The sequence below is a fragment of the Mastigoproctus giganteus genome, chromosome 1, assembly GCF_048544385.1.
Source record: "Mastigoproctus giganteus isolate SK-2022 chromosome 1, ASM4854438v1, whole genome shotgun sequence".
Classification (NCBI taxonomy): Eukaryota; Metazoa; Arthropoda; class Arachnida; order Uropygi; family Thelyphonidae; genus Mastigoproctus; species Mastigoproctus giganteus.
This window is the reverse complement of record NC_143575.1, coordinates 256572857-256593973: the sequence shown is the minus strand read 5'-3', so window position 1 is coordinate 256593973 and position 21117 is coordinate 256572857. Positions and strand designations below refer to the sequence as shown.

General features: G+C 35.5%; 1 protein-coding gene across 1 annotated transcript in view; it reads left to right on the top strand.

The window, feature by feature from the left end:
* LOC150091804 (protein ECT2-like) overlaps window positions 1–21117 on the top strand; it is a 59357-nt gene that overhangs the window by 19696 nt on the left and 18544 nt on the right. Inside the window, exons 3-5 of the mRNA XM_090369805.1 lie at window positions 5878–5957; window positions 15888–16067; window positions 19607–19693. Coding sequence (XP_090225931.1) covers window positions 5878–5957; window positions 15888–16067; window positions 19607–19693 — 347 coding nt within the window. The remainder of the gene's footprint in view (window positions 1–5877; window positions 5958–15887; window positions 16068–19606; window positions 19694–21117) is intronic.

Genomic DNA, 21117 nt, shown 5'->3' with positions numbered 1-21117 from the left:
GTATACTTTTTTTTTTTTTTTTTTCTCTGCGATATGTCTAATTAATTCATCTGACATCCATTTAGACCTAAATCTTGAACGATATTTCTTAGTTGGTATGGAAAGCCAACTAAGAAATATTAATTCTTTGAATGCTTCCCATTTTGAAGGCACATAAGGCAAATACTAACTAACGGCGCCAGAAATGAACAGGATACTTTTTTCTGCTGGATCCCAGGACATACAGGGATTGTGGGAAACGAAGCAGCAGACAAGTCAGCCAAAGAAGCCATACTACAGATCGGAGAGGATATATCAGTCCCGTATTCCGATTACAAGCCTGCGATATGGCGTATTTGCCAGTTGAAATGGCAAGAAACCTGGAATCAGCAAACTGCAAACAAATTATACCCAATAAAGCCGAATATTGAAAACCGGATTTCTAGCAGTCGAAGGTCGAGAAAAAGAAGAAACAACACTCACCAGGCTAAGAATCGGGCATACCCATCTTACACACTCATTTTTGTTGCGAGCAGAAGAACCACCACGATGCCAGACTTGTGACACCGTTCAATCAGTTCAACACATTAATAGACTGTCCTACATATACAAATGAACGTAAACAAGCCTTCAAAGATATTTATGAGACACATGACGCCATTACACTAACAGATCTCTTGAAAAATAAACATGACTGCACAGATGTTTTCAACTTTCTTAAAGCTATCAATTTATACCACCTCCTCTAAGGAAGTGAATATAAGCAACAGACTAACACAAGAACGTATAAATCAGGTTAAAATGAACAATTGAAATCGAAAGTAAACAACCCTGAAACACATCACACCGTATGAACTGGTGCGTTATGACCCGCGTAGTCCATGTGCCATTAAACCTCAATACAAACCAAACAAACCAAACTCATTTTGAATTTGCTGTTGGTAACATCATCATTTGGTCCCACCGTATAGAATTTAAATACTGTCTCAGATCATCTTAGTCACCTTTACAAAAGCAAAAACTCTTCCCTTTACCACCGACGGTAGTTACCTCTGAGTAAATCCCACTTCAGCACACTGTGATCACTGCCACCTAGTGGTTCCTTTATCTGCAAATTCCTAATGCATGCGTCATCGCTGCTGATAATTAGATCGAGTATTACCCCTCTAGTTGCCTCCCGAACGTGCTGCTGTAGAAAACAATCATCCAATAGATCCACAAAAGCCTTGCTAGTGTGAGTGACCAACCCGTAAATTCCAGTCAATCTCGGGGAAATTAAAATCCCCCATTATATGACACCGATTTACTGGCCCACTCTATTTCTCTGCACAATTGCTCATTATACTCATCAGATTCATCCTACTCTCATTTTCTCTTTCCCAGTGTTTATGTCACACCAAACAGACTCAACATTGCATTGTCCACCAACATCAATTGGATACACTTCCTTAAATTTTGTGTTTCTTAACTAACAGCCCCTCCTCTCTTCCTGTCCTGTCTGTCCTTTCTGTACACATTGTACTTCCCAAATTCCAATTCTGCACTGCTTATGTCTGTGTGACACCACATCTCTGATATCCCAACAATATCTGCCTTTGATGTTTTGACTAGCATTTCAAGCTCATCAAATTTATTAACTATACTGCTAGCATTGGTGTACATGCAAGTATACATGCACCTGTTTCTACCCTTAGTTACCCTAACACAGCCCATGTATTTACTTGTTCCACTATGACTCCCAGCAGGTCTGGAAATCCCCATTGCCTTGCTTTCCAGGCTGCTGCTCAATTGCATTTCAATAGAAGCAGTGCAAGAATCACTTTCACTTCTGCCAGCGGCTTCTGTTAATCTATTAGTCAGTGTACCCCCCCCCCAAGCTAGCAGTTTTCTGACCCACCTAACTCTGCATCGAAAGCATCGACAAATATTCTTGCACCCTTTCTATTTAAGTGTATCCCATCCCTTTAGAAGCAGTTTCTCCTGTTAACAAGCACAGACCAGGCTCGGAAAAATTCTATCCCTTGAGCCTTTCACAATCTCTCCAGGGCCGAATTGATCGACAAGGCTCTTATCATATATGCCCTCCTATCGTGTCTGGGCAGAATTGCAGACACTTTCAAATTCAACCCTAACTCATGCCTTTTTTTCAACATTGACCTGTACTTGTTAAGTAATTCCACCAGTCTCCTACTCTTTATATCATTAGTGCCAACGTGTACAACAATATCATCCTTTGTGCCCTTAAAAGATGATATCTGCTCTACAACATCATCAACCTTTGCCCCTGGAAGACATACCCTGGTCCTGTTCACCTAATAAGGAAGGTGGAACAGGACCAGGTTTTGTTAGTAACTTGTTCTATAAATGCTTCCTGGAATGAAAACTAAAGCATGCCCATAATATTCTGAGAAATTCTAGTAAACTAAAATCAATTGCCTCTGTCATTTAAGACAAAAGTTGTTTAAGCAGAAGTTGTCATGCAATACTTGAAGCAAATTATACCTGGACAAATAAGTCCTATAACAAGTTAGGTAATTTTCAGTGTTACATTTCAGGCATCTTCAATTAAGGTCGCGGGTTCGATTCCCGCCTCGGGCTTGGATCAAAGTACTGCAAAAACCTTGGGAGGTGCAATATGGCCACAGAAGCCGATGCGCCAACAACTATCAAATCAATCAATCAATCAATCAAGCATCTTCAATTTTTTAAATTGAATTTTCATATTTTGTAATTGGTAGAAAAGTAAATCACTAATTATTGTAACTCGTTGCCATTTAATTAATAATTAACTAATAATGTATAAAATTATATTCACTTCACTGCACATACTCCAACATAATATTCACTAAATGTTTTATAATTTACTTTTTAATAAAAATTGAAATGCAACATATATGCTCCTTCATTAATAAATTAAATAGCAACACATCTCAGGTTAGTATGATGCAAAAAGTTTCATTGTATACTTTACTTATTTTTGAATTTTAAAAGCAGCTGAAACATAATTTCATGTTGTGATTATTATAATAAGTAAATAGTAATAATCATGATTTATGTAATTAGTAAAATGCTGTGAAAAACTCCTCAAAAAAAAAAAAAAAAACCTAATATTTTTATGCACAAACTGAGAATTTCATTTCTGTGCATCCATGGGTGGTTAAAATGCCTGCCTGGCAACCTAAAGGTCGCGGGTTCGAATCCCGCTTTGGCTTGGATCAGAGTAAATGCAAAAACTTTGGGAGGTGCATTATGGCCACAGAAGCCAATGTGCCAACAACTAACGAAAGATTTAATTTAAATTTCCATTCCTCCAATCAGCATATGATGATAAACAATATCTAGTGGTTCATAATATCCATATATACAGTATATGGATAACCTATGAGAAATATGAAAAGAGAAATAAAAATTTCCAATTTCTATTTATCCTATTTTAATGAAATTTGGAATGGCTCAACAAATATAGACAGCAGTAATTCCAAAATAATACACCAAATAGGTGGTATCACATTCAAGGTGATTGAGGGGGGGGGGAAGAAGAGAGCTAAGGGTAATTTTCCAACATGAAGTTCTCTTAGCCATGCAGGCAAGCTGCTAGAACAGCTCATGGATTCTGAGAACTATATATAAAACTTTTACAGCAGGGACAAGAGATTATCCCAATGTTGAAGGCAATGGTTAAGCTGCATCTCGAGTACTACATATAGGTCTCGAAGCCTCATTTTAAGAAAGATATGGGTTTCTTGGAAGAGAAGAGCAACTAGATTAGTGAAGGACACAGAGGTACTCTTACCACAAAAAAAACTCGGTTCTGCAAATTGCAGCACTTGGAAACTAGGCACTTGCAAGGAAACCTGATTAAAGTACAAAGCTTTAATTGGATTGTCTAAACTAAGTGCTGATGGCATTAGCTCTTTATTGGACAACAAACACACATACATAAGGGGACATAAACTTAAATTGAAAAGGATGGCTGCAGAATAGATTGTGAAAATTTTTTTAAAATACAGACACTCCTTGGCTTACGTAATACTAGATTTACAGAAATTTGACTTAATTTTTGCCTCCCGTAGGAATAAATGGAGGTATCGTGAAAATATTGTAATGTGAATCTAATCACACATTGGTAATTCGTTCCAAGACCTTGGAAGTTGAAATTTTCGCTATATAACTAAGCTATCTCTCTAAAAGCTCATTTTTATAATAGCAATTGCACTGCACTTTCGTTATCATATGTTCTGTTATAAGAATCAATTTTGTACACTTTTGTGATATTTTTTAAAACACATTTCTGGAGTTCACGACCATAAAACAATTTGCACTTTCTGGTTTATTGGACTTTTTTCTGTTCGCACAATCTATTATAAACAGGTAGTAATCCTATTGCCTTTGCGGTAATACTGACCGATAACTGGAATTGTGTGGGATTTTATGCTACGGTATCATGTTGAAATGGGTTCCCATTCGCTGTAACCTTCAATCATATAAAAAATAAATTTTAAGAATTTTCTCTTCATTCCTATTTACTTATTGCAATGGTGAAGGGAAAGGGACCAATGGAAAGTGGAAGTGCTGGCAGTACTAGGAAACGAAACAAAATTGATTTAGAAATGAAGATGATTAATTAAGAAGTAAGAAGCAGGATAAAGTTTGTCATTTATTGCACGGAATTAGGTTTTGCTTCTTCAATGGTGAATACTATTTTAAGGGACAGTGTGCGTATAAAAGAACATGCTAAAGGGTCAACACATTTAAGATCAACAGTGATCACAAAACAGCATTCAGGTATAGCACCTGAACTAGGTGCTATACCTGAACTTTTCCACCTGAAGAGGGAAAAGCTATTAATAGTATGGATGGAAAATCAGATTCAGAAGTGAGTGCTCCTGAGTCCAATGGTCATTCAATCAAAAGCATTGATTGAATTCAAAGATTGTGCTGGTTTCCAAAACATTAAAGTATGCGGTGACGTCGCCAGTGCCGATTCTGCAGCTGCAGAGAAATTTTGTGATGTGTTGGAAAAAATCTTTTTTAAATCTGCACGGCCCTCAACTTCCACAGTGGTGTGCTTATCAGCTGGAGAGTTAATTTTGGCAACGATGCTCGAAAGGTAAAACTTGCTTACGTTATGCCTGTCTCCTCTCTTTTTGTATTTATAATTTTGAAATTTTTGTAATTTTGTGCACTTTTGTAATTTTTCCTGCACATGAGATAAAAAAATCAAATAAATAATTCTATTTACGTGTTCATCGAATATTTATTTTTTGCTTCAATCAAATTTGCGAGTGCTGCATAAGTATTTAGGGAAATTCTGACTTATGTAGAGTTCCGAGGAACACAACCCTTATGTAAGTTGGCGAGTTGCTGTATTATTAGAGGGGAATGACAGATAAGGTGGTAGGTTTGGTTTTTTTCTGATGCTGTATATGCTTGCTGCCTTGCATCATTTGCCACTACTACTAATAATAAAATATTTCTGAAAGAGCTAAATAGAAAATTACATGAAAATCGATCTGTTGAAAGTAGTTGTTAATATGCAGAAAAACTGATGGGCGTGTTGAGTGTTTGTGAATGCACCTAAAAAAACCATATGTATATACATGCAAAACATCACATTGCACTTTCTGACTTCCCTTAATATACCTTTTTTGTCAGTTGGCTATGGGGGCCTCTATTCATGATATGTGCATGTTATTGTTATTATTATCATTAGCCATATGGTGCAAGGAAGCCTGAGGCTTATGCTGCACCAGCCAAAAAAAAAAAAAAAAATTTCTGAATTACCCTGAGAGAGAGAGAACAAGAATCAGAAGTAGAAGGGAATCATGTGTATATATTATTATTTTTTTAATATTAATTATTATGCAACTATAGTGACCAGATGTCTTTGAATATTAGATGCTGAAAATGTGGAAACACAAGTGTGTATTATTGGAGAAAACCTCCAACACAATGCTGAACTTATTCAGGCAACTGAGGTAAGAATAATTTATTATTTTTTTTTAATGAATAAAAGCCTTTTGATTTTTGGAGTTTAACCTGATTTGTTAATCCTTACCTGTTTGATAGCTCATATTAGGGTTTTCATTGCTCAGGGTATTTTTTTTTTTTTTTCAAAATTCATTTTGTTTTTAGATGATTGATTATTGATTTAGTAGTGGTTTTCCTCATTATGAATTTAAAATTCCAGTAATTATAACAGAAGGAATTTTCTTTGTTTGGGCACTTAAACTAAGGAATAGACTTTAATTAAAGGGGACTGTGACAGTTTAAGATAATACATGTCAGTTATTAACTGCGTAGACAGCACCAGAGATACAACATGAAAACTGTGGAATACCTTTAAAGTACAGTAAACCCCCACTATTCGCGGGGGTTACGTTCCGGAGAAATGTCGCAAATACCAAAAACGCGAATACTGAGTTATAGCTCCCATAGTAATAAAGGGGTTCCGTTCCAAAGTATGAAATACAGTATATACGAAAAACTACTCAAATTTTGTCTATGTATGTATTATATGTACCTTCATAATATGACTATGTACATAGACAGTGCATAGTGAAATGCAAGCATATGGCATCGAAATGAAAATAAGAAACAATTTAATATTAAATGTAATATTTATTAGAAATTTCAAACCAGCACCTTTGCTAGCAAAAAAAACTTATCCCGCCAGTGCTATCACCAGTTTTGCTAAAGTGTTAATAAAGGAGTTTTGCATTTTCACGAATGATGAGTGAACTTAACGGAATCTTATTTTGAGTTCGGTCTTCTATCCAGAGATTTAAAGCCTTTTCCATTTTTTCTAATTTAACATCACGAGTTACAGAGCAAATTTTTGAAGCAATTAGCGCATTTTCATGAACACTACGGCTGATTTTTTTTTCTTCCGATTTCTTGATTGATCGTACCGTTGACTCATTGATTTTATAATGTTTTGCCACTGAGGAGACACTTTCACTATTAGAAATTTTGTCTAATAACTCAATTTTATTCGCTAATGTCATCACCTTCTTTGATATTTTCACATTTCTCTTGTTATTCGTAGCCATATTTTTGTAGGGGTTAGAAAGAACTTGTCCACAATAAAGTCGCTTTCTTCTGTTAACACACTCGAAAAAGTCTGTTTTACACTGCAAAATGGTAGATTTATCACTTTTGTAAGCATATCAATTTATAAATTGATAAATTTATTCAATTTATAAGCGTATAAATTAAAAACAAACGACGAAACCTCCCATGGCAAGCGCATAACACATACTGAACAAGGATTAGCGAGAAACATCCACACTCGCGATTTTGTCACCCCTCTCCCCCCACTCACTGAGCGCTGTTTTGACTGGGAAAGATAATTTTAGCTACGGCCATGTTTTTTTATGGCGGAAAATGTTCACGGCGCTTTAAAATTCACATTTTTTTTTAGGTTTCATTTTATGTTAAATCGGCGATCGCGAAACTGCGAATAGCGGGAGTTTACTGTAGTTGCAGAAGTTGTGAATGCATATATACTATTACCATAGCTGAGTGGTTGGGAGCGGGAGTGCAGTAGCACATGCTCTTTGAATAGACAGGGGTTCAAGCCCCTGACTGCTAAATAAGGTTGATCTGCCAACCTGCACTGGACCAGCATGGCAGATTATGGTCCATTTCCCTCAACATGAATTGTTGAGGAGTCTTCCATCCTGCAGTGGGTTGATAATGGCTGCAGTTTACCTTTTTATATATATATATATATATATACTATTACAAAAATATAATCTTGAGGTGGCTGCTGAGATGAATATGGAGCTAGTTCAGTTTAGTAGAAAAATATGGGTGAGTTACAGAGTGATGAAAAGCACTGAAGCCTACAATGACTATATGTTGGTTATTTGTTTTTTTTTTTTTTTAGGAGCATTAGCAACTAAGGCCATATCGCTCCGGGGATATGCGGTGGTCATTCCCTGACATTTCCGTATTTGGTGGTCACAGGCTCGAACCCCAGTCTAATCAAGAAACGTGTGCTATGCACTGCTGCTCCTGCCCACCTGGCTACAGAGGCGCCCTATACGTTGAGCTGTAATAGTACAACCAAGTGCTGGTGGAAGAAGGCTAATTATGAAGGCCTCCGTAGCCTAGTGGTCAGGAGCGGGAGTACAGTAGCGTACACACTCTTTGAGTAGACTGGGGTTCAAGCCCCTGACTGCTAAATACAGTCAATCTGCCAACCTGCACTGGACCAGTGTGGCAGATTATGGTCCATTTCCCTCAGCATGAATTGTTGAGGAGGCTTCCATCCTGCAGTGGGTTGATAATGGCTGCAGTTTACCTCTTTTTTTTTTTTTCTTTTTTTTTTAATTATGAGAAATAACTGACTTAAGAGAGCAAAGAATGGGAACAAGAATCTTTTTGTGTATCTGAATGCACTGGAGAAAGGAATAAACCAGATTAGATCATTTTTGTAGATAACTTAGCTGATGAATTTCATGGCACTTAATAGTAATAACCAGTCCCAAAAGAAAAGTGTTAAAAATGGGAGAGTACTATAAACCATGATGTTATAATTTATTGTAATTATAATTTCATAAAGCCTGATATAGTTGAATTCCAATTTAAGATTTAAAGCTGTTTTGTTAATACTGAAAATGGTAAAGGTTTCTCAATTTAAGATTTTCCCATATTCTGTGTTAATCTTTTGTAATCCTGGCTAAGGTCCCATATAAAAAATGTATAATTTTTTTCTGAATGTTTTTTTTGTTTATCAACTTTACAAAAAACAGACAGAATTAGAACAATTTGTGGAATAAATGAATAACAGCAAAGTCCATTGAAATCGATAAGACATTATACAGTGAAACTTCCCTTTAATGGACAGCCATGGGGAACGAAAATGTGTCCGTTAGAGGGAAGTGTCCGCTAACAAGAAGTCCCAGGGAGGAAAAAAAAAAAAAAAAAGAAAGAAAGAAAAATTGTTAAACGTTTAATGTAAAATTAAATTAAAATTATATACAGATTTTGCACAATATTTTTGTAAATAATATGCATACAGTAATCACTTATTTTCTTCTGCACCTTCTTCCGGCTGATAATTTTGTTTTCAACATTTGTTTGGAGTGAAGAAACCATCGCAAGTCCTTCAGTATCTTCTTCAGCGGCGAAAAAACATTTTTAAACGATTGATTTGTATGAGCGCTTCTTCTATTTTCATCGGTGGTTCGTCGTTAATATGTTCTTCGACAGAATGACCTACTTTCATTTCTTCATTCTCATGAGGAACTTCTTGAAAAATATCGATGATAATGTCATTGATATCTATAGCACCATCTTCTGTAGTGAAGTTCGAGTATATATCTTTGTAGCCATGGTCACTTGTAGCTGAAGTGTCGTACATTATCAATAGATGTTGAAGTTCTTGTTATTCTTGGTGCTCCACATTGCTGTTCACAACTTCAATTTTTGCGTTTGAGAAGCCAGACTTTACAAAACAGTTCACGACAGTTTGTTTTCTAATTGCGTTTACTGAAGAGGAAATCCATTGAATCGCATCTAGGATGCTGATTTTCTTTGCAAGGTCACTCACACATGTTACATCGTTCATGTTTGCAATGAGATGTCTTAAAACACGTTTTCTGTAGTGAAGTTTTAAAATTTTTTATTATCCCTTGATCCAAGGGCTGACACTCTAGAGATGTGTTTGGTGGCAGAAAAACGATTTGAATGTTGGACAATTCAATGTGCGGGTTGAGATGCAGCATTATCCATGAAAAGAATAATTTTTCTGTTTTGACGAATCATGTTTTGGTTAAAGTGACTTATCCATTCGCTCATGATATCTCGTGTCATCCACGCTTTTTTTATTAGACTTCCAGTCAACATTCAAAAGATTGAACTTTATGCCCTTGAAACAACGAGGATTTTGTGGTTTTCCTATAACAAGAGGTTGTTCAAAGTCTCCCAGCATATTTGTACGCAATAGTACAGTCAAGTGTTCCTTAGAAATTTTTCCGCCCTGGCACTTTTCGTTTTTTAGACTCATTTTTTCAGAAAGAGCTTTAAAAAACAACCCTGTTTCGTCACAGTTGTAAATATCCTTAGCTTTAAAATCACGACCTAAATCTTCCAATTTGACGGTCCACTCTGTTACAACCCCAGTATCAACAGATCCACCTTCACCGTTACGGTTTTCCAAGAAATTTTATGCCGAGTTTTGAACTTGTCTAGCCATCCCACAGAAGCTTTGAACTCATTTACTCCCATAGATTTCGCAACCTCCAAAGCCTTTTCCCTAATAATAGGCCCATTAATGGGAATTTTTTTATCACGTTCGCGACAAAGCCACTCATACGTAACATTGTCAATTTGAAGTCCAACAGTTTTCGGGAATGATTTTTGAACGTGATCATTTCCGTGTTGCCAAAATTATTTGAGCAGTTCATTTTTTTTCTTTAGGATGTCGCTTACCTGCTTCTTCCCGATTTTGAATTTTGCAGTGAGATTGCGAACACTTTTTTTGCCGATCATACGCATTAATGAGTTCGACTTTATCTTTTTAAGTTAAATGGTTACGAGAAGACATTGTGCACTTCACACGACACTGAACAAAACTGAAAACCAAAAGACGAAAGGCCGACGGGCGCCTCCGTAGCCAGGTGGGAAGGAGCAGCAGTGCGTAGCACATGCTTCTTGATTAGACCGGGGTTCGAGCCCGTCACCACCAAATACGGAGTATGCGGAAAGGTCAAGGAATGACCACCGCATATCCCGGAGCAATATGGCCTTAGTTGCTAATGCTCCTAAAAACCAAATAACGAACGAACGAAAGGCCGACAAAATCCCCCCCGCACACACCGAATTCATCAGAAGTTTTACACGTGCCTTAAAATTCTTGAAAAAGGGTTTAGAACCGCGACTTAAACCTTGATAAAATTCAGAGAATCGGAAATAGAAAATAAACACATGATTGAGGCAATATGTGGAAGAAAAGTTCCTAGGAAAAGGGCCGTGAGCTCTCCCGCAGTCCGTTATGGGGAGATGAAATTAAGTGCTAATCTAAATGAAACAGTGCAGATTGCCTGTCCGCATCCGTTACAGAGAATGTCCGCTAGACAGAAGCTGCAAACACGTTAAAACCAATAGAGGTGAGTTGGGGAATTTGAAAATGTCCGTTGTAGAGAGATGTCCGTTAACGAGAGGTGTCCGTTAGGAGAAGTTTCACTGTATATTATAACTGTTCTTAGGCATGACCATAGCTGAGCAGTTTTGTGTAAGCACAGCACTACCCATGCCATACATTCAAATCCATATTGATATCACAAAATATGGTAATTTTCTTGTAAATTTCTGACCACATGTGACTCTCCTGTAGTATAAACAGAAAAAATTGTTCATGTTAGTTGTGGTTATGATCTTTATCTTGCTGTATATGTCCCTTTCCTTATTTGTTACTCATCCCACAATGCTCCCCAACCCACTCTGCCTTTACCATTATTTAATTCTTGAATTTTTTTTTTTTTTACTCCACTATCTCTACCTTTAATACCATTTTTAGTTCCACACTTTGAGTTCACAACCCATTACCTCTGTTAAACTTTCAGAATTTATTTTTCAACATTCATCCTGTTACAATATTTCCTTCTTTTGCTTATCTTTTTTTTTTTTTTTTTTTTTGAATTTTTATTAATATGCTCCTCCACCATTCCATTCCCCTTAGTGAAGTGTGTGAAATTCTTGCCATTTCATAACTATTGATGCATTAAATTGCTATTAATATGCAAGGTTAATTACTGTATTTCTTTGATTCTGAGATGCACTTTTTCACCCTATAAACATCTCTAAAAACGGGGTGCATCTTAGAATCGATGGCGTCTTACAATCGCAGTTTTTTTCCGAATTTTCCCACACTTTGCACAGCACCACACATTTTGTTTTTATGTGGAAATCCCACCTCCAAGTTTGACTGTTATCGCATTCTCCAATTCCATTGGAGAATAAAGTGGCATGGGTGATTCATGTGCTTTCAAAATATGAAGCCTCTATTATTTCATTATAGTGGATCTCGCTCAGCGAAAACTAGGAAGTTTTTTTTTTTCTTCGAAAGGACATAAGAAGTGGAGTTACTGTATTTCGTTAATTTTGATCCCTTATTGCACATTAAAATGTCAAAAAGATTGCATTGAAACGAAAAGTTTTTGTGTATGCAAAAGAACATGGAAATAGAGCTGCGGGTCGACATTTTGACATTAGTGAAGTAAATGTTCGTCATTGGAGAAATGATCGCAATTCCATATTTTCATGCAAAGCAACAACAAAGTGCTTTACGGGGCCTAAGAAAGGAAGATTTCTACAAGTTGATGAAGCTGTAATACGTTTTGTAATGGAGACACGTGCAAAAGGATTACCCATCACTTGACAAGCCATGCAATTGAAAGCCGGAGAAATTGCCAAGTCCCTTGGAATAGAGAAAATAATTTTTAAAGGCAGTCGCGGCTGGTGTGATAGACTCGTGCATCATAGTGGATTATCATTAAGGCGCCAAACATCTATTTGTCAAAAAATTCCTGCAGACTTTCAACAGAAGCTGATTAACTTTCAGTGACAGGTGATGAAATTAAGGAAAAAAAGAAACTGAGTTTAGTCAAATTGGAAATGCTGATGAAACCCCGTCTTCTTCGATATGCCTTGAAATTACACTGTCAACGCTAAAGGTGCTAAAGAAATCAAGATTATAAGCATGGGCTATGAAAAGCAGCGTATTACTGCTGATGGTCGAAAGTTGCCACCATATTTAATTTTAAATCGAAAAACCATACCGAAGAATGAAATTTTCCCCAAAGATGTTATTGTGTGTGCACAAAAAAATGGATGGATGTTGGCAGAGCTTATGGAAGACTGGCTAAATGTTGTGTGGAATAGATGTCCTGGAAGTCTTTGTAACCCACCTAGCATGCTAGCACTTGATGCATTTCATGGACATTTGTCCGAACGGGTCAAAAATAAAATCATGCAAAAACGTGGTGACTTGGTAATTTTACGATTCCTGGTGGTATGACTAGCCAACTGCCGCCACTCGATGTTTCAGTCAACAAACCATTTAAGGATTACTTGAGAAAGGAATATGAATCCTGACTGTTGACTGACAGCCTTCCATGACACCTTCCAGAAAAATTAAGAAAGCGCTAGCATCAAAATTGGCAGAATGGGTATCAAAAGCTTGGAAGCTGATCCCAGAAAGAATAGTCAAGCACTCATTTAAAAAATGTTGCATCACTAACACTCTCAATGGCTCAGAAGATGATATATTATGGGACAATGAAGAAAGTGGACAATGAACATATCTACTGATCAATACAGGTACTATTAGCATTAGTAGAGGCATTTGATGCAAGAAAGCAAGCTTATGCAGCATCAGCCAAAAAAAAAAAAAAACCCACTTCCACTTCACCCCTCTGTTCGTTCAAAATACCTGTCCAGCTGAGCCTTAAACTTATTTAGGCTATCAACCTCCACCACAAGGGATGGAAGTCTGTTCCACCAACCAACCACCCGCTGGCTAAAGGCAAATTTCCGCATGTCTATCCTACATCTGTCTTTCCTCAATTTGAATTTATGCCCTCTCAGGTGATTTTTCTGAGCTAGAGGAAGAATCCCATCAGCATTGAGCATGCTTAAACCATTCAAGGCTTTATACACCTCTATCAGATCACCTCGCTGGTGCCAAGTCTCCAGACACTGTAATTTGCAAAACTTAAGCCTTTCTTCGTAAGAGCACCCCTTTGTTCCATTCACTAATCTTGTTGCCCTTCTCTGTACTCGTTCCAGCAGCTCTACATCCTTCTTGAAATGAGGCCTCCAGACCTGTATACAGTACTCTAGGTGTGGCCTGACCATTGCCTTATACAATGGAATAATCACCTCCTTATCCCTGCTGGAAAAATTCCTGTATACTATTGACAATACTCCATGAGCTACTCTTGCAGCCCGTCTGCACTGCTCAGAGAACTTCATATCTGCCTGCACAACCACCCCCAAGTCCCTTTCATTCTCTACCACTGTCAGTGTAGTACCACAGAGTTGATATGTTGCTCTGGGGTTGCTGTTTCCCATGTGTAGTACTTTACATTTGTCAATGTTAAACTTCATTTGCCACCTCTCAGCCCATCTGCTCAACCTTTCCAGATCCTGTTACAGCAGCATAGTGTCAGTAGTGTCCTTGACAACCCTGCCAACCTTTGTATCGTCTGCAAACTTGGACATTAAGCTTGATATACCATCATCAATATTATTTATAAATACAGAAAACAATAATGGACCCAACACTGAGCCCTGAGGGACTCCACTAATAACATTAGTCCACGATGAGCAGTGTCGTCCATTGATTACCACTCTCTGTCTTCTCCCCCTCAACCACCCCTTTATCCATAGCAGCAACTTGCCTCCAATGCCACACTGCTCCAATTTGTGCAGCAGTCTTCCATGTGCAACAGTATCAAAAGCCTTTCTAAGATCCAAGTATATAATATCAAAGTTATTCCCTGCATCCAGTTCTTTTGTGACTGCATCATAGTATCCAATCAAATTGGTCAGGCAAGACTTCCCCTTAACAAAACCTTTGATCCTCCTTTGTGAATTGGGGTCACATTTGCACATTTCCAGTCTCTGGGTACCTCCCCTGTGTTTATCTTCAACAGTTTCTCCTCCACTTTACTCCCAGTTATTTCAAGATTCTGTAGCTTACTGCTAGAGTTGAATACACCTCTGGCATTCCCCTTGCTGAATAACTCCTCATGTGTGAATGTCGATGCAAAATATTCATTTAGTTTGTTAGCTACCTGAGCAGGATCATCAGCAGTTGACCCATCAATATCAAGTGGACCAATCTGATTCATCCCCTTCCTTCTAGAGTTTACATAAGTGAAGAACTCTTTGCTGTTTTTCTTTGCATCCCTTGCCAAGGATTTCTCGTAATCTGCCTTCGCCTGCCTAACCTCCTTTGTAACTTGGTTGCATATCAACTTGTATCTATCATAGGCTTCTGTGTTAATTTGTAAGTATCCCATGCATTTTTCTTCTCTGCCATATGCCTCATTAGTTCATCTGACATCCATTTTGGCCTAAACCTTGAACAATATTTCCTAGTTGGTATGTAAAGCCTAGTAGCTTCCAAGATAAGTTCTTTGAATGCTTCCCATTTTGAATTTGCTGTTGGTAACATCAGTTGGTCCCACTGTATAGAATTTAAATACTGTCTCAGTCCATCGTAGTCGCCTTTACGGAAGCAATAACCCTTCCCTTTACCCCTAATGGTAGTTACCTCTTTGAGTAAATCCCACTTCAGCACACTGTGATCACTGCCACCTAGTGGTTCATTTATCTGCAGATTCTTAATGCATGAAGAATCACTGCTGATAATCAAATCAAGAGTATTACTCCCTCTAGTTGCCTCCCGAACATGCTGATGTAGAAAACAATCATTCAATAATTCCACAAAAGCCCTGCTAGTGTGTGAGTAAATTGTTGTTAATGACTATTGTTGTTAGTAAATTGAATTGTATTATAATAAAAATATTTGTTAGATTTATTTTAGTGTTTTATTTTATTTATTTTTTCTTAGAATCAAAGCTTTTTTTTCTGAAATTAAGGTACTGAAACTGCGTCTTATAATCGAAGAAATACGGTATTACTTATCTCTTATATTATTCAGTTAATAGATGTGATCAAACGTGGTTATTACAAAAAGAAAGCAAAATTCCTGAAATATTCCTTAAACTGCTCTTAAAATAAATTTTCTGTTGTAACAATGATATAATAATTAGTTTCAGAACATTAGTATTTTTGACCATCAAATGATTTACTTTTCATAAGCATAAGTTAAATTTTTTATAAACACTATTTTTAAGTAACTTGTTTTATAGTCAGTATTTCTCTCCCAGACTCTTCAGCTTCCACTTGTGTTTAGTGTGGATGGTAACAATCTTAATAATATCGACAGTCACCCCAGAATAGTATTCATATTGGAAGAATTTGTAGGAGAAATTTTTGATGCTCTTTTGGAAGCTGATCACTGTATTTTAGGTCCAACAGCACTTTTGCAGTTTGCTGATAAAGGAGAAGTAAGTAACAGAAATTGAAATTATTTTTAAAATAATTATGAAAAATATTTGATTATTTTCCTCTTTCACCACATTTTGTTCAACATTAATTTCTTTTCATTTTGTAAAAATTAAAGCACAAAAATATTGCTTTCTTGCTTCCATATAAAAATTATGATTTGGTGCATTTACATAATTTGAGTGGGTAAATTAGATACCATTAATTCTTATACTAATTTGTTTTGTGAAGGATTCATTTTTAAAATTTTTTCCTGTATTTTCCTACTGCAGAAAAAATCTTCATAAAAGGACTCAAAGAAAATGCATTTACAGTACGTCTCAGTGAACAGACTGTCACTCAACAAATATTCCATTTTAATCAACATTCTGTTCGCCATATTTGATATCTATCACCATGCTCTTGCAGCTGCAACATTTACACTTCTTCAGTAGTCACATCTGCACTATTTTCTTAATTTTTTTAATTTCTGCATTATTTTACATTTTTAAACATTTTATTTTAGCATGATGTACTGTTTCTTATCTACACATTTTGCATCTTTATTATGTATATATTTTGTTTTTAAATACAGTAAACCCACGCTATTCATGGGGATTACGTTCTCGAGAAATGCCACGAATACCGAGTTATGGCTCCCATGGTAATAAAGGGGTTCCGTTCCAAAGTATGAAATATATAAGAAAAATTAGTCTAAAATTTTGTCTATGTATGTATTATATGTACCTTCATAATATGACTATGTACATAGACAGTACATAGTGAAATGCAAGCATATGGCACCGAAATGAAAATAAGAAACAATTTAATATTAAATGTAATATTTATTAGAAATTTCAAACAAATCTTTCAAACCAGTGCCTTTGCTAGCTAAAAAACTTATCCCGCCAGTGCTATCACCAGTTTCGCTAAAGTTGATAAAGGAGTTTTGCCTTTTCATGAATGATGAGTGAACTTAACGGAATTTTATTTTGAGTTCAGTCTTCTATCCACAGATTTAAAGCCTTTTCCATTTTTTCTAATTTAACATCACGAGTTAGAGCAAATTTTGAAGCAATTAGTGCGTTTTCAAGGACACTACGACGGATTTTTCTTCCAATTTCTTGATTGATCGTACCGTTGACTCATTGATTTTATAATGTTTTGCCACTGAGGAGACACTTTCACCATTAGAAATTTTATCTAATAACTCAGTTTTATTCACTAATGTCACCTTCTTTGATCTTTTCACATTTCCCTTGTTATTCGTAGCCATATTTTTGTACGGGTTAGAAAGAACTTGTCCACAATAAAGTCACTTTCTTCCATTAACACACTAGAAAAAGTCTGTTTTACACTGCAAAACAGTAGATTTATCACTTTTGTAAGCATATCAATTTATAAATTGATAAATTTATTCAATTTATAAGCATATAAATTAAAAGCAAAAGACGAAACCTTCCATGACAAGCGCATAACACATACTGAACAAGGATTAGCGAGAAACATCCATGCTCGCGATTTTGTCACCCCTCTCCCCCCCCCCACCCACGGAGTTTTGATCGGGAAAGATAATTTTAGCCACGCCCATGTTTTTCCGCCATTTTTTATGGCGGAAAATGTTTATGGCACTTAAAATTCACATTTCTTTAGGTTTCATTTTATATTAAATCAGCGACTGAGAAACCGCAAATAGCGGGGGTTTACTGTATATTCATATACTGCATCACAAATCTGGCGGGGAGTATGGTAATCTGATCATTTCATAAAACTGATTTACTAATAAGAAACCAGTAAAAAAAAATTTAAACCATAAGAAGGGAGAAGTGCCATAATTGTGAAATGAAAAATGCTTAATGTAACTTAATGTAATCATTGTGTTACATTTCAGGCACATTAGATTTTTATTTCTTAAATTAATTGGATTTTTTTTCCCTTTTTTGTGATTGTTAAAAGTGAAAAGTAAATAAATAATTATCTTGTAAATAACTATTTTGTTAGCAATTACTAATTGATGAACTGATACAATATAAAAGTAATTGTTTTCATTTCACTGCACATACTTTGTAATAAATAGCACATGAAGTTGCAAAATACAGCAACAAATATATAGTGCTTTAGCTACAATGTACAATATATGGATAGTCTGTGCATCATGTATGAAAAAAAAAATCATCACTGGATTTCTATTAGTCCAATTTTAATGAAATTTGGAAAGGTTCAAAAAATCATTGTTAAAGAGCAAAATATAAAATTTCATGAAAATCTGTCCATTGGGAGGCAAGTTATTACATGCAGATGGATAGTGAAGAAATAATTGCCAGATTTTTGTTGGTGTGATTTTAATAAAATTTGGGATGGATCTGCAAATCTGTTTTAAAGAGTCAAATATAAAATTTTATGAAAAGCCATCTACTGGGAGTTGAGTTGTTACATATAGAAAGATGTGATTGAAGAAAAATAGGTGCTTTACACATATATGTTAATGTGCCTATAAACAAATAAAATAATAAATAAATAAAAAGAAAACTTCATTTTCAAATGTTGATAAAGCAGAATTATATTCTGTAAAAATATTTGGTTACTGAATTGTTCAGAGTGAAATGTCATTAAAAGTGAACACTACTATACTTTTTTCTAATTTTATCATCATTTTCATATTTCATCACCTGGCTTCCTGAAACTAATTTTTCTCCGTGCTGTGTTTTTCACCTTTAAAACTTTAACTGTTAAAATGAAGAATTTATTATAATTTTAAAGCAATGACTGCCTCAGAATTATAGTTGCTGCCTTAGAAAAGAAGACACGGTACTGGGAATAAACTTGCATTCAGTAACTATTAATATCAAGAAAGTAAACTTATATCATTATTATTAATGTTAAATTAAAGAATTCAAATCTTTGATTGTAAAAATAAGCACAATAGCAAGCAATAGCCATAACCACTTATTAAAAAAACTATGCTTAAGCAAGACAACTCTGTGTCATGTCTGTGTATAAAGTTGATTAATGTTTGGCATCATCATCCAAATATCTTATACCTAGTGAGTGTACAGGTCATTATGAAAATCCAAATTTGTTATTCTAGAATGTCAGTTTGAGAAGACTTTTTTTTTTGTAAAGTTGAAACCATATATAATAAAATGTCAATCATTAAATGATGTGAATAATTTTAGAGTAGAGCATTCAATTAGTAGTAATTTAATAGAACATTTGCATAAATTCTTAATTACTGCTTTAAATAAGCAATTTAATCATGAAATTGAAACAATCAGTTAGCTTTCCTATACAAATGCATCATATTTATTATTTAATAGGCTTAATATGTACCTTAATATAAGCCTATATATGTACTTCACAGCATTTTATTCATTTTAACCAGCATTTCTGTTGGACAATACAGTTGTACAACATGATATTCCCAGTTCTGTTCATTTTGTTTTAATGATGACACCTGTAAATTATCCTTGTTTCTCTTTATAATTTTTTTTCTGCATAGGAAAATATTTTTCTGTATAGTAAATATTCATGGAAAAATTGTTTATTAAATTTTCTTTTGCAGCTGCATCTCAGTAGTCGTCCATTGTTTACTTTATCGATGAGGCATGTTGTCTTATGTTTTACAGGTTTTAAACGGAAAGAAGATGTGGTGAGTACTACATTATTTTAACTAATTCTGTATGTTGAATTAATATAGAATGGTTTTATTTATTAATGCTGTCACTGAGTTTGGTATTTATTCCCTTTGTATCCTATTAGAACATCTTGCAACATACATAGAAATCTGATATACCCGATGATTATACAGATCACAATAATAGTACAAATCAGTCCTGGACTGTAGTGTTCCATTCACTATTTTCCTCCATACTATCCTATTTTCTATTAGATCTTTAGCCAGACTGAGTAGTCTTTCCTATAATGCTTGCTTGAAACCACTGATCCACCTTTCAGTTAGTCTGTTATTACCACTCATTTTTGTTTCAACTATCTGTTTAGCTAATCCCCCTTCTCCCATCCTTTCTACATGGCTATGCCACCTTAACATTGTCTCAGTTACCTGTAATTGGATATTTGTTACCCAAGGATTTTTTGATGTGAAAACATCTATAGTGGCAGCTAACAATGGAATCTAACAGAAATGATGTCACATCTGGTTGCCAAGAGCCCTCACATATTTGAAGTCTTTCTTAATATGGGCAACCTTTTGTAGATTTCACTAAGCAGGTTTCCCATCTTTGTCCATTTTTTAGAAGCTTCATGGATGCCTGTTTTTAGGTGCAAGTTTTCATACTTGAACACACTATTCCAAATTGGTCTTGCAGTTGTCTCATACAGTGGGATTATAACCTCCTTATCTCTACAGGCAAATTTTTGATAAATTATCACTATTATACCATGGGCTTTCCTTGCTGCTTTTCTACACCACATGGAGAACTTTTTGTCCCAACTATATTTGGTGCTAATGCTCCTAAAAACCAAAACAACAACAACCAACTATATTTTAACTCCTGAATCTCTTTCTTCCTCTACTATTTTTAATTCAAACCGAACAAGTGTAAGTTATTTTAGAGTTATTTTGTGAAGATGAACAAATAAACTTTCATCTTCACAGACTTAATATCATGAGAAGCTCACTGGCCCCCAACTTACCTGTGCTAAATTAAAACTATAGGGCAGTAAAGTAGCTGTTAAATATGGCTCTGTTCATGCTGAAACCCAGCCATAATGTCTGTTAATAAAAGTGGAATTTAAATTGTATGCTGGTACTTTTCAAACTTTTCTGACAGAAACACATTATGCACATGCCGAAAATAATTTGACACCCCTGCTCAGAATTTTGTAATTATTTGAAATCCTACTCTCCCCCCCCCCCCCCGTTCTGTTTAAGTTGATGGTAAAATTGCAATTTTATCAATCAGTTATCAATATACATGTATATAGTGAAAGGAAATAAGAAAGTGAAAGCAATACTGATATGGTGCCAAACTTTTGTTATACCAACTGGGACATGAAGCAACACTTTGGAAAGCTCTGCTGTATGTGTTTAGCTTCATTTCTCATTTTTCAGAC